The 14,552-nt window shown below is 47.4% G+C and overlaps 1 protein-coding gene across 1 annotated transcript in view; it reads left to right on the forward strand.

The window, feature by feature from the left end:
* Positions 1-14,552, forward strand: part of JADE2 (jade family PHD finger 2) — a 69,374-nt gene that overhangs the window by 40,189 nt on the left and 14,633 nt on the right. The window contains 4 exon segments of the mRNA XM_062501951.1: positions 2,633-2,844; positions 7,024-7,191; positions 7,698-7,814; positions 13,362-13,823. Of these exon segments, the coding sequence (XP_062357935.1) occupies positions 2,633-2,844; positions 7,024-7,191; positions 7,698-7,814; positions 13,362-13,823 (959 nt within the window).

Genomic DNA, 14,552 nt, shown 5'->3' on the forward strand with positions numbered 1-14,552 from the left:
ACAGAGGCTGATAAGGGAACCCCGCCGAGGTGCTGCTCTCCCTCTGGCTCAGGCCTTCCTCTGGCGCACGAGTTTTGGGATCAGCATGAACTTCCTTCCCGGGGTTAAGCAGGTGCTGGTGGAAAATTCAGGAGGTGGGGTGGGTGCTGCTTCTTTCCACTCGAGGTGAAATGGAACGGTGGCAATGCCAGCATGATCCTGACCCCTGGGCAAGGTCGAGTTCATGATTCCTGTGGAAAACGCCCTCCCTTTCCTTCCTTATGCTGCCTGCAGCTTCCAGCTCTCTGCCTGCCCTCTCCCATGAGCACAGGGAAGCTCTCGAAAGTATGTGGGAAAAAGCACTGGGGACACCTTGATGATCGTTTTGCTTTCCAGAAGAGCAGAGCCTGAACTTTTGGGAGGAATGGAGTAACCCCAGACTGGCACTCTGGTGGCCAGGCTTATAGTCACAGATGGGGAGTTGAAACCCGGACCAAGAAGAGAATATTTTTGCTGGACTGTTTTGTTACATAAAGTCATGTTGAGCAAGTGCAGTTCAGGTGGTGTGTTCATAGAGGGATTCCTTTAAGGCAAAAATAATGCTCTGGCTTTCTTTGTAACATGTAGGCAATGATAGGACAAGGGGGGGATGGCTTTGAGTTGAAAGAGGATGGATTTAGATTACATATTCGGAAGAAATTTCTCTCTGTGAGGGTGGTGAGGCCCTGGCACAGGTTACCCAGAGAAGTTGTGGCTGTCTTGTCCCTGGAAGTGTTCAAGGGAACACTTGGACAGGGCTTGGAGCAGCCTGATCTAGTGGAAGTTGTCCTTGCCCATGGAGGGGAGCGGGAATGAGAAAATCTTTAAGGTGCTTTCCAATCCAAACCATTCCATATTTCCATGACATCCAACTGGAACTATGCCAAGAGCAAGATGGCGGCTCCATCCCAGCCCTGGTGCTCAGAACTCTCTGTGCTAATGCCAGTTGTTTCACATTACTGAGCTTCAGAAGCCACAGGCAGCCTGTGCCAGCCTGGGGCTGAGATCCCGCACCCATCAATGGAGCTTCTCCAGGATCAAGCAGGTATCAGCAGGTTCCTTGGCATGTTGCAGCACAGCAGCTCCAGCTCTTGAAAGGGCTGTGATAGGGAACAGTGTTGCCTGTTTTAAGATGTTATCTCAGACTCAACATAGACATGTAAAATGCCAGGCTGGATGTTTGCAGGGACTTGTCAAGCCAAGGAAACCGTGCCAGTGAAACACTGGGGAAGAGCTTAAAAAGGCAGACAATGGTGTGTTTGCATGCCGAGCTCGCCTACATGATGCTTTCTTTCCCCCTTGACAGAGTTTTTTCAGTTGATCAGTGGCTATAGGGGGAAAGATGCAGCCTCTGCCAGCTCCCATCCAGCAGAGGTGATGAGACCTCTGCAACCCGATCCCTGGAGTTCAACCCAGAACAGGGACATCACACTGTAGCTTGAGAGATGACCAGGATGCCAAATTTTTCACTGAGCATTTAATTAGTAACTGATCCTTATGGGCTCTTCCTCGAGCCTTTTTTTTTCTGTCTCTGCTCATAAATAAGGTATTTTCTTCTAGTGCTTTCCATCAAGGAGGATGGACAGCAGTTTGGGTCAGGCTCCTCCACTGTCCGGCCAGTTGTGGATATTTCACACTAATGAATACAAACTCTAATTGTTTTATATTGCATCCTGCTGATACTTCTGTTGTCCCTGTACCTTCTCCTCTGATGACATAGTGCTCATTGGGAGACAGGGTGTGATGAAGGCTTAACTGTGCCTCTAACCCTTCACAGAGAACCTCACTCCTGCTCCTGACAGATTCTTTTTCCTTGCCTGGAGTGACCTCATGTTGCATTTATCACACCAGGATCTTTTTGTGCCGGTGGGAGGCAGCACTTCTGGGACCAGCCTTCAGTGTGGCACTGTTTTGGGGCTGCAGAGCTCCTGGCAGCAGCATGCCCCATCTAAAGGCAACTGGGTATCCCACTCCTAGAGGTTGCTGCTCTAAAAAATGTCTCCTGGTTATTGACCTTATATTCCTGGTTGTCTCTGTGGGGAAAGCTCTGGTAAAGCATCTCTGCCCCCTCTCTTCATTAAAGATCCTGGTATGGGGAGAATAAAAGACCTACCTGGGTCTGACCTTCTGATTTCACTAAACCCAAACACAAAAAACCACCATAATTTATCGTCAGTTTCTACCTTCAGCTTCAGTTTTACATTTCCATTTAATTGGCCTTAAAATGGCCAATTTTCAGTTTTCACAATTAAAGCACAGACTTTGTGTTGCTAAAGCTTGTCTGAGCCCTTGCTGCAGAAAGCATCTTTGCAAAACTTGTCTCCTTGAACATTGAAACTGTCAGTCCCAATTATCCGCATTGCTTCAGCTGAATGGGTTTCCTTCCTTTCAGCCAGCAGCAATATTTTGTTACTGTCTATGAAATATAAACTGCATCCTGAGTTAGGAGCAGCCGTTTTCCAAATCGCTGCTTTTACCGTCGCTGTGGATTTGCCTCTTGAGCTGCCATCTGAAATGCTCAGCCCTTGGCAAAACGCGCCCTGAAGGTGAGTGGGCGCCTGTTCCGGAGCTGCATCAGTGGCTTTTCCTTCATGCTCTGCCTTCTGCCTTGCAGAAAAGCCTGAGCTGGACGAGATCACCCTGGAGCGAGTGCTGGAGGAGCTGGAGACCATGTGCTACGAGAACATGAACATCGCCATTGAGACCGAGGAGGGCTTGGGCATTGAGTACGACGAAGACGTGGTGTGTGACGTGTGCCGCTCACCAGAGGGGGAGGACGGCAACGAGATGGTGTTTTGTGACAAGTGCAACGTCTGCGTGCACCAGGTGAGCCCTGGCTGCAGGGTGGGGTGGCAGTGCTTGGTTCTGCTCATCACTCTGTGGTACCCTCCTCCTCTGGGTTCCCCCCTTCCCCACCCATCCCTTCCCCTGGGCTGCTGTAGACTCCTGTTAAGCTGTTAAGTTTTCTTGTGGGTCTGAAGTGAAGCTCCAGAGGAGTGGGGATAACTGTGGGGTCTTGGATAGCTGGCAGACAGCAAACTTGCTTTTCTTACTCTTACCCCAATCATTTATAAGTGCCCACAGAAACCAGAGGTTGAAGTGCCCCTTCCTCCTTATTCTTTGGTCTCTATGATACTTTATTTTATGTCTGCTCATTCTCTAATACAGGTATTCTTCTTTACCCCATTTATTGAACCCCAGTGGCATCTTTAGCACCGGCAAGTGACCAGCACTGTGTGCAAGACTTGGCTGGTGGCTGGGTGGGATGCAGGTCTGTAGTCCTGTGCTCACCAGATGGGTGGGCATTCACAGACTCCCCCAGCTTCCTCCTCCTCTGCTTTATCTGGGAAGTGGTTGGAACCTTCCAGCTCCACCAGTGCGGTCTCTTATCACAGGGTTTCTGTCCCAGCTTCCCCACTGTGTGAGCGTGGGATTTAATTTTATTTTTCTGCCTAGAGAAAAATAATTTTATTTTTAGAATTGAATGCAAATCCTTCAAGCTCTTGCTGGGGGGAGTCTGTGGGCCTCCTGCTTTTGGGGCAACCTTGACAAGGGTAAGGCAGCCACATGAGGGTCTCCTGGGTCCCTCATGGACCCAGGGAGGTTTTACTGGTCGTGCTTCAAGGGGAAGCACTGTGTGGTGCTGGGATGACAGCAGCAGCACCTGGGCTTCACCCTCTGTGCAAACGATTTTGGTTTTTTTTTTTAGTTCTAAAGAGAAGCCATTTGCTCATCTTTTGGGCAGCTTTTCCATCAATGCTTCCTGGAGGTGGGAGAGCACTGGAGATATCTATAGTTGTGGGAGGTGGGTGTTTTGAGTGGTTTCCATCAGTGAATCAGATTCCACAAAATACCAGAATGATGCAGGGTCGGGTTCAGGGTATTTTTTTTTTGTTCTTGGGTTCTTTTTTAACAAGCCCAAGTGGCAATGTCAGGCTGTGAGCTGACATAAGCCACAGCAGGGACTCCGGGGGAGCCGTGGGCTCCACTTTAAGCAGCAGCCCCAGAGCTGCAGAAGGGGATACAGCAGCCTGGATTTCAAGGCTGTTGAAAGAGGGTTTTTTCAGTTGTTTTCAGGGAGCAAAGTCCAACCCTAAGCCCTATGCCAGTCCATAAGCTGCCTGTGATTTAATCTCTGCCCTGATTTACACCCTGAGCCACAAAGTCCAGAGACACAGTGCAGGGTGTTACATGGCATCATGGTTATCTAACCTGCACCATGCCTTTGACAGCACCACGTCCAAAACCTGCTGGGAATGACACTTTCCTGGGGGCATATGGGTGCTGGTGCCATGGGCTTCACCAGAGCCTTTCCTTGTCCTTCTGCATCCCATCAGGAAGGGGCTCAAGACACATGGTGGTGGGTTATAGTGCCAGGTGGTATCATTGTACTCACTTAATCTGCATAACACCGAACATGAGGCTTGCTATTATTTAATTCTTATGAAGTAAAGCTTTAAGAAAGCACATGCATTTGTCCCTTTAAAATTGTTAGCAAGGTGGAACTGTGCCCCCCCGCTGCTAAATCACAGGTCATTGCTCTCCAAGTGACAACATCACACTTCTGTTTAGCAAGGGAATGATCCAGCTAGTTTGCAGCCACCATGCCACAGGCCTGTCATCACTGAATTCCCTTTCTCTGGTGTGGGCACATGGCTGAACCCACCCTCTGTTCCACGGACCACACCAAGCTTGTCTATGGCTTGGCATCCTCCCTGATTTTTTGGCATCTTTTTCTCAGTGGTGTTGCACCCCAGATAGATGTAGCAATAAAAATAGCTGTGCTGCTCCTATGCAGAATTCTGGCTTCATTTTTCTGGAACACCTTCTGCCTGGTACTGGACTTGGAAGAGTGTGTTTAGCTGACAATGCACCTTGTTTCTAAAGCTTGCTCCTTGTCTGGGATGGAAGCCCTGTATTTGCTTCTCAGCAGAATTGCACCTTCAACTGCTCTAAAATACAAATAAATAACCAAGATCTAAGAGTCTGCTAGAGATGGGCACCTGGTCATAATTCCTGCTTTCTCCTGGATTTTGAGATGAGTCTACCAGTTCATTCTGCTGCTAGTACATATCAGGCTGATTCTTGACTGGTACTAAATCACATGTTTTATAAAACTGTGTTCCAGAAGTGATTTATCTATCAGATTTGGAGGCACTGTGAAACACACAGTTAAGTCTCTTTGAACTGTGTAGACTCGCAGCAATAATATTTCCTCTCTTAATTCCTTGTTACCTCAACCTGTTCACAAAGTGGCCTCTTCCACTTGGAAACCACTATGAGAGTCAGTTTGTGGTTTGGGGCAACATAAAGTCGTGTTGTAGTCTGTTCTGGGCCTCTAAAGACTGATGATGTACTTTTGCCACACTCCCAACATCTCCATGTGCCCCCTCTGTTCCTGTCTCCACCCGCAGCACTCTCACTTGCAGTGACAATGACCTGCAGCAGCAGGAGAAAAAGCTATGCTTTTTGGGAGTAAACTTCAAGAAGTGGAGCTGGCGAATGCCTGGACTCAATTTGCAGCTGCGAGTGCCCAGGGTTCTTGTCAGCACTGGCTGTTTGCCTTCTGCAGGGATGTCAGGGCAGCCAGATATAGAATTAATTACGTCTCCTCACTTTAAATAGGGACACAGCCCTGTGTTAGTGCCCAAGGCAGTGTGTCGCCCTCTGAAAACCCTTTAAATCTGAGTTATCAGGACCTGCCAGTTGAAAACTGTCTGATTTTAGCAGTAGCTGTTTAATACAGTCCTAAATTATGGTCAAGGTGGAAAGTATTTATCATTATATGACATGGCTTATAATTCGGCTCTTCCCCGAGTACGGAAGAGAAATATTTATGAAACACTTTGGCTTCTTGGTATCCTGCATTACCACAGCAGGTCAGGGAGCTCCATGGGCAGTCTGAGTCCTTCATTTCTCACTCTCTTGGCTGGAGACTTGTATGTGCCCCCTTTAGATATGTTATCCTTAAGATTTATTATCCTTTTTGGTTCCTTCCATCTCATTTGCATTTTTGACTACTGGCTTCCCCTTTCTACCTTTCCATAGTTATTTTTGCTTCCCCTTTGGGCTGTGCTGGATCTGTAACCAGTGTGGTTACAGACTGGGAACTTTCTCAGTTCCTGATCCTCCATGAGCATCCATGTGAAAACAGGGAAGGTAGTAAGGAAGAATTTAAGCTCCCTGTCTGTGGCTTTGGCGTTGAGTCTGTTGTTTATTGGGATGCAGTGGGACTGATAAAGGTGGGAGTGATGGAGGAGGTCTGGAAGGATGTTCATCCTGGGCTGCAGGATTAACCCTCTGTCTTGGTTTGAAACAAATAGATGTTTGTTAAGAAAGGCAGGAGCCTCTCTTGAAATGGACAGTGTAAACCCCCTCCCTCCAAATTATTATAATTTTGAAATTAAGTTGTTCTTAGGCAAAGATACAGGAATAGGAATAACAGTTCTTTACTAGGAAAAGAATTTAAAATAAAAATACAGTAATAAAAACAAAAAAAAAACCAAACAAACAAAAAAAAAAAACCACTGACAGAGTCAGAATACAACCTGGCATACTATCAGTCAGGGTGTTGGTTGCAGTCCCATTAAATGGTGGCTGCAGTCCTTCTGGAGGGACAGATGTGGTTCTGTTGGAGCAGTGGTTCTGTAGAAGGTGCATTTTTCCTCTGAAGGTCCAATGGTGATGTAGAAGGGTCTAGTTTTCCTCTGGAATCCAGTGCAAAAAGGCTGCTTTGGAGCTCCAAATCTCAGATTTTATCTAGATAGAAAATGCTTGGCTCCCCCCCCTGGGTGGAGCATCTCCCAATGGGATGATGTAATTTTATCAGTCATGCAGTGGGATTCAATGGCCCATTAACAGAAGTTATCTCCCTGGAGGAAGGATGGGTTGTGGAGAAGATAAACATTGCCCCACCTGTTTTTTAACAAATGGTGATGGAATACATAACTTTTGCTACATTATGCTTTGCAAGCCAAGACATCCTTGTCCATCATGTCTTCACAGGCGTGCTATGGCATCCTGAAGGTCCCCATTGGGAGCTGGCTGTGCCGGACTTGTGCCCTTGGTGTTCAGCCCAAGTGTCTGCTGTGCCCCAAGAGGGGGGGAGCGCTGAAGCCCACCCGGAGCGGGACGAAATGGGTCCATGTTAGCTGTGCCTTATGGATACCTGAAGTAAGATGTTTTCCAGCCTCCTCCTGATATATGGGTGGGCACAGTCCTGGTTTCAGGTCTTGACCCAGGGTGTTCATTAGTGGTGTAAATAACAAGTACAGTTGGGCTTGTCAAGCTGTGCCAGAGCCGCAATGCTGGCTTTATCACACCGTGTGTTTAATTAGTAGCCAAGGGGGCCCCTGTTAAGGGAGAGCAGAGAATTGGGGTGCAAGGCCACAGAGGTAGGGGACATACCTTTGAGGAGAGTAAAGCTAATTTCATACGCCCATCTGAGATACGCCTCAGATGAGGAATTAATGCAGAGGAAAAAACAATGTAAATTTTTCCTTCTCTGTCTTCCAGATTTGTTTCTGGTTTTGGGGGTTTGGGTTTTCTTGCAAGTTACAGCTAACCCTCAGAAATAAAAAATATAATCCATCCCTCATTCATACTGCCACAAATGCCTCCTTACAACAGATTTGGGACTGTAGCTGATATTTGCAACTTGTCTTCTATCTTATGGCCAGGTTAGCATTGGATGTCCAGAAAAAATGGAACCCATTACAAAAATCTCCCATATCCCAGCAAGCAGATGGGCTTTGTCCTGCAGCCTCTGCAAGGAGTGTACTGGGACATGCATTCAGGTATGTAACTTGGCAATGAAGAAGCTCAGACCTCCAGGTTTGTACCTGTATTAGCCACTGGAGAATCTTGAGATGCTGAAGGATATGGTCTGAATGACACTTATTTCTGTTCTGAGTAAGTCTAATGGCAAGTGCCCATCAGGCATCATCAGATGTTGTTTGCAATCATTTAATACACTGAGTGCTAAAAATCTAGATTAACTTTCTTTGTATAACACAGTGGTGTTGCTGTAGTGATGCTAATTGCTGGGACTGCAAATGACCTTGGTTTAGATCAGAAACCTCCAGGAGAAGGGCTTTGTGAGGCTGCCCGAAAAGTGAGATGCTCGTGGGATACATAATGCAAGTATTTCACAAACCTTAGGTGGTCAGCCTTTCAGTTGGGGGGGATATCAGGGTGCACCAGGGTTGGATAGTCCTCACTGACCTGCTGGCTTGGAAATTAAAGTACTTACCATGTATTACATTTCCACATTTTCTGTTTTGCCACACCTAAACAAACCACTGCAGATGCCCAATTGCCTGCCCTCCTCACAAAAGAAGAGACAGACATTCTCTTTTCAGATAGAAAGCAGGATTCTCCAGACTGCTGCATTGCAAAACTGGGATATAGCTTCCCACACCATGATCTCTGTTCCTGGGGAGCAGAGCCAAAGCTCCCATCCATTATGCAGCACTCTTGGTGTGAGGGCATTTGGGGAGCCCTGCTGAACCCCATGATTCCCCCTCCTTCCACCTGCTTGGCTAGTTTGATGTCCTGGTGGTCCCAGAGGATAACCAGTAAGCTTTGAAAAATTGAGAGAAATTCAGGGATGTGTCCTGATCCCAAGTGATCAGCTCCGTACCTCAGCAGGAGCCGCATGGTGGAGGTCAGCGTTTGCAGCAGTGACCATGGACCAGGAGCTGCTGGCTGGTGGCAGAAAGACAGCAGGGATAGGAGCTCTGCAGTCTCTCCAATTTTCGTGCTATCATTTTGGGTATAATACCTTAAAGGCAGCTATTTAAAAGTAATCCCCATAGTTTGAAATGAAATCTCACAATACTTCTTTAAATCTGTCATATTGACTCATTTTTTTGATGGCTCTGGGTGCTTATTCACCCTGCCAGATGGAGATACTGTGTCAGAATGGCAACTGCTTTCAAAGAATCGAGGGGCAGAGAAGGAAGCAAACAGGCTTGGCAGCATCGAAAAGAATTTAGTGTGTTTCAGACTTCAGTGTGATCATGACATGGGGGCTGTGAGATCCCGAGGACTGAATGGATTTGCATTAAAGGTCACTTGAGATGGAACAGAAGTCTTGCTGCCTCATGTGCTGGCAGCTCATGGTTTATAAGTCTTCATGAGATTGCCACTGGAGCATTTGCCGAGGCCACCCTGCTATGTGCAGGATGGTTTTGCTTCAAGGAAAAGGGAGAGAAGTGATAAAAAAGCAGGCAGTGCCTTTATTTAAAGATTTATGGGGTAAATTAACACCCATAGGTAAATAAATACTCTCTGCATTCATCCATGGTGCAGAACTCTGTTTCAAAAGCTTATGTTTATGGAGCATATTTTGTGGAGCATATTTTATGGAGCATATTTTATGGAGCATATTTTTGCTAGTGCCTGTTTATACAGGTGGGATCTGCCCTTGTCAGCGTTTTGGGTTTGTGGCCCAGCTCTGAAAGGAGGATGTTATTTTCTGCAAAAGCACTGGGTGTTTGTTCTTGGCAGCAGCAATCAGGTGCTGCAGGTGGGCAGATCTACTGAGGGAAGGAAGTTGCTTCCAGGAGAGGGTTTTTCCAATTGGCCAGGAGGGTTTTATGAAGGCAAAATCTGGGAATAAGGCTGGAGGAGTAGAAGACTGTCATCCCAGCAGGGCATCTCAGAGGTAGCACTGTAGCCTGAGAAAACATTCACCTCAGCCACATTTGCAAAGACAAACATGAGAAGTCTTTGTAGGGACCTCTGTGTGTGGAGTTGTTTTTCCCCATCCAAATTCAACCATCAAAAGAGCGAAACTTAGAAAAGCCCCAGGAAAGGCTCCCCATTGCTGTCCATGCCTTTGTCCTTGTTGCTGCAAGTAACTCAACCCCTGCTTTCTGGTACAGATCTGTGAGCATCGTGTAACTTGGTGTGACCGAAACCAAGCCTGAACTGCTAGATGCTGTGTAGGGATGCAGCTCTGGAGACACCCTTTGCCTGACTTCTGTTTAGGGGAAGTCGGTACTTCATGGTGGTTCTTGTAATCAGACATCAGCAGATGCAGGAGAGCTCAGAATGCAGGAGGAACTTTTTTGTTTGCATTTCTGAGATGGAAAAGAGAGTGTCAGGAGCCAGGCTGTGGTGCCAGTGTTTTTGGAGCCCCGCTCCCTCCTCCTTGCTTGTCAGAGCGACTGGAATTGCTCACTGAGGCAGCACAGAATGCCAGGCTGTCTTGGTTGCTGGCAAGCTTCTCCAAAGGGCACAGTCTTCACTGTTATCTTCCAGCTTTCTTTTTGTTGCTTTTTGGAGAAAAAGACCTTGCAAATGTCCTCCATTTGCAACACTCCCCCGTTCATCATCACTTCTCTGCCAACTGCTGCCCCCTCCCATTAAGTGCCACTGGTCTTCATCCACCGGGATAACTAGTGGTTCCCAAAGCTATCTTCTGCCTGTAGTCCTGAAAATACAGCGTGTGGTATCAGAGGTAAGAGTAAAGTGTGTTGCCCGTGCTGCCCCAGTCCCATCCATCCTCTGCCCCATATTCTCTGAGGAGTCTTTGAGGCTGAAATTGCCTTTTTTAGCTGAGAAGCTCTACCAGGCTCCAGACCATCTGTGGTCATGAAAAATCACATGGTAGTTTTTTAAAGATGCAGAAGTGTTGTGTCTGATGGCTTGGCCAGTGTTCAGCACCGGTAATTAATTTTTCCTTCCTGAGCTCCCCTCACAGGTCTGTTGGAGGAGCTGCTTCCTTCCGCTCAGCCCCAGACTGCAGCAGAGCACCACTGCAAGCTGCTAAACTTCTGTTTGAATACCCTTGGCAACTAAAATCATCTCTCTTGTTTCTTCCCACTTAGAATGATTTTAAGACTAAGAGCCCACATTAAATCTCTGGGGCAGTTTTTACCCTTTCTCTCTCAGAATTTTGTTTGGAAATGGATTTGCCTGTATAAGCAAAGTGTGCTGAAATCCTTGAATGAAAGGTGCTGTAAGTTAATGAAGTGCAATCAATAACAAAGCAGGGGCTGCTCCAGTCTTTTGAGCCTGGTTTATTCCGTGTGGCAGATCCCTCCTTTCCGCCACAAGTGGCTTCATTCCAGCACCATTCTAGGATGGATCAATATGTTTGTAATGTTAGTTTATCCAGGGTCACTCAGTGGCTGTGGCCAACCAGGTATCTTTCTTTGTTGCCCTGAGCTGCTGAGCTGCCTAATTATTTTCTGTCAGTGTTTTGGGCACAGTTTCTGACAAGTGCTGCTTGCCATCTGTTGGAGTAGAGAGATCCAGGATGAGTGTCACTGGATTTGCTTTATTCCTAAGGTGGAGTGATGGTTATTCCTGTTAACAGGACACTGTCCTGGCAGAAGACATGGGTGTATTGTTTATGCTGTTTTTATCACTGATGGCAGAAACAGAAGGGACAGTACTGTGTGTGCTTTAAAAGCCAGCATGTAATATACTGACTGCCCTGAGTAAATCTGGAAGCTGCAAGTCAAGCTGGGATCCCTCTGTCCCTCCTTCGTTTCCAAAAATAAATAATTGACAACGGAGCTGGTGCTTCAGCTGCATGTGTGGCTGATGTGGCTGTGACAGGGCTTGTCCCAGGGGATGGCCAGGGTGGCAGAGCGAGCACCTTCTGCCCGTTGCGGTGGTGAGTGCCCTGGGCTGGCACAGGGAGCATCAGTGGGTCCCTCACAATGCCAGGCTCCAAGCAAGTGCCAGCAGCATAGCAGAAGGAGTTGAGTTTTCAAGTTACCAGATATTTTTGTGAACAATTTCAGACTGAAGTTAGGACCAAGTGGCCATTTTTAAACAGGATAAGCGTGATGTTGGAGTTCAAAAATCTCCTTGCTTGTGGTGCCTGCTGGAGTTAGTGCCCAGCATTGCTGCCCAGAGCCATGCTAATACAGCCAGAGCTGCAAACAGCTTTTCCCACTACTTTCTGAGGCTTTGGAGCAGGGCCTGCAGAGCTTTGGAAGTGAAGGATTTGGACAATGCTTGCTTACACTTTTCTTGGTCCTGGCAGCTTCTTGAACACCAGCAGACTCTTAAAAAAAGTGAAAGAAAAATATCTAAATACAACGTCAAAAGTTCGCCCCTGGGTGCCTGAGCAGGATTCAGGGCTGATGAATCCTGTGATCCACCAGCCCTGGGATGGGATGATGATAAAAAGCTGTAAAGCTTCTGTTCCTCAACTACTACCAGAATATATTTTTCTTTTTGAGAATTAAGGTGCAGCAGAGCCCTAGTAAAACTGAATGGTTTGTTACCAACATTCAGGAAATTTCACATGCCTCTACCTGGTCCTTCAGGCCACAAGTGCATCTTGATCCCCCACAAGAACTATTCTTCTATATATGTCAAAGTGGTGCCTACAGTAATAGCCCACTTAAAATGTCTCATTATTGCAGTTTAACTGGTCGCTAGGAGCTGGAATAGACTGATTTCTAAGGGGTTATGGTTGAAATAATTACCTGACACTCTGAGCCATTAAAAGTAGTTAATGAGTGGAGGGGGAGAAGGTGCTGACATGGACACAGGCACAGTGCTGGCTGGTGGGAGTTCCTCTGTGGGACACCAGGCTGAGATTTGTTGTCTGTGGGATCCAAAGTAATTTAAGCCTGAGGTAAGTTAGGCAAATAGTTTAAAAAATTGATCTGATGCAAGTTTGACAACATCATAGCCACTGTACAAGTTCTGAAGCATTCATTTTGTGGTGTTTTGCTCCAGTTGCATTTTTCTTTCTTTTTTAAATGGAGCAAGTTAAAGGGTGTGTAATTTCCCGAGGAGGAAGGCATTTAGGAGCATTGGCTGCTTCTTAGATCCCATGTTCACTCCTAAACCTTGCCACATTCTCTATGCTTCCAGTAAAAATGGCATATTTGCTTTAGATGTGGAAACAGAGGGGGAGTAACTTCAGGGTGAAATACAGGTGAGCATTTCTCCATCAGGAGAAATCCACTAACAGTCTGGCAGCATCCCATTGGCCTGTGCTGTTCTTTGGCCTTTGACACGTCTTGTTGGAAGAATCTTTGGAAGCTTCTGGTTATGGTAGGTGAGAGATGAGCAGTGCCCATTACAGAGGTGGATTAAAGAAGGTCAGGTGGGGAAATGCCACCTGTTGAACCCTGGGGTTCTTCTGCTTGTGTTTGGGGTGTTGGGCCATTGGGTCTCTGCAAGTGGGTCAATATAGGTGTTCCTCTATCAGGAATTCCTGTTGCGGAGCATCCATCATTTCATGGCTGGTGTCACTCTGATGGTCTCCCTCTGGGTTTGTGGCATGCCCTTGTTGCCTGTAGTATTGGTGAGTGTCCCCTCAGCAATGGTGCCTTGCCCTGGCCCTGAGCCCTGTCCTTCTCCTGCAGTGCTCCATGCCCGCCTGTGTCACCGCGTTCCACGTCACCTGCGCCTTCGACCACAACCTCGACATGCGGACTATCCTTGCAGACAATGATGAAGTGAAGTTCAAGTCCTTCTGCCTTGAGCACAGCACCGGGGCCACCAAGTTGCCTGAGGAGGCACGGACAGAGCCCGACCAAGCCCAGCTGGACTTGGAGAAGGTCACGCTGCGGAAGCAGAAGCTCCAGCAGTTGGAGGAGGACTTCTATGAGCTTGTGAAGCCTTCAGAGGTGGCAGAGAACCTTGACTTAAGTGAATCACTGGTGGATTTTGTCTACCAGTACTGGAAGCTGAAGAGGAAAGCAAACTCCAACAAACCGCTGCTGACACCAAAAACTGATGAAGTGGACAACTTGGCTCAGCAAGAGCAGGATGTTCTCTACCGACGCTTAAAGCTCTTCATGCACCTCAGGCAAGACCTGGAGAGGGTAAGTACAGCTTCTCCTTCAGGGGTGTACCTGTATGCTCCATCAGGGCTGCTGGCACCACAGACAGTACAAGCCCTGTTCCCCCTGACTCAGTTTGACTCCCCTGACAGTTTTATTCTTTTGTCTTCATTCAGAAACATAGCAGTGCTCGGTGTGTGCACATCATCACTGCCAAAACACTGACATTGATGGAATAAGTTAGTGTTCGTCTCAGCCAGGGGTTCAAAATAACAAATGTCTGCAGGGAGAGGTGCCTTGGCAGGGCTGGATGGGAGGCAGATAATGCTGCAGCTTATGTCCACTATACCTAAATAGTTTCAAACCACAAAATTATCCTGTGTTTCTCCTCAGATGCTTTGCAGCAGCAAGACTTGAGAACACATCATTATTTACTTACGTTAAACATCAAAGATGAGTGAAAGGCAGAGTGAGAGCAGGGCCAGAACTGAGAACTGGGCATCCCCTGCCCTGTTGCAGCCAAAAGTGGGTCAGCTCCTCAGGGAGCTGATGGCGGAAGCAGAGCTGGGCCAGAGGATGCAGATGGAGGATGCAGGCACCTGATGCTCCCAGTGGTGCAGGACATCCTTGAATCCTCCCAACCACAGCAGAGGAAGCAGCAGCCTCTACAGCAGCTTTTTGGGTGAGAGGGAGCATTAGTGAAGCAGCGCTGCCCAAGTGCTGCCAGAGCCCCCTGGGCTGGGCTTGCTGCCCCATCGTGCCTGTGGATTT

Source organism: Cinclus cinclus, chromosome 14 (genome assembly GCF_963662255.1).
Source record: "Cinclus cinclus chromosome 14, bCinCin1.1, whole genome shotgun sequence".
Lineage (NCBI taxonomy): Eukaryota > Metazoa > Chordata > Aves > Passeriformes > Cinclidae > Cinclus > Cinclus cinclus.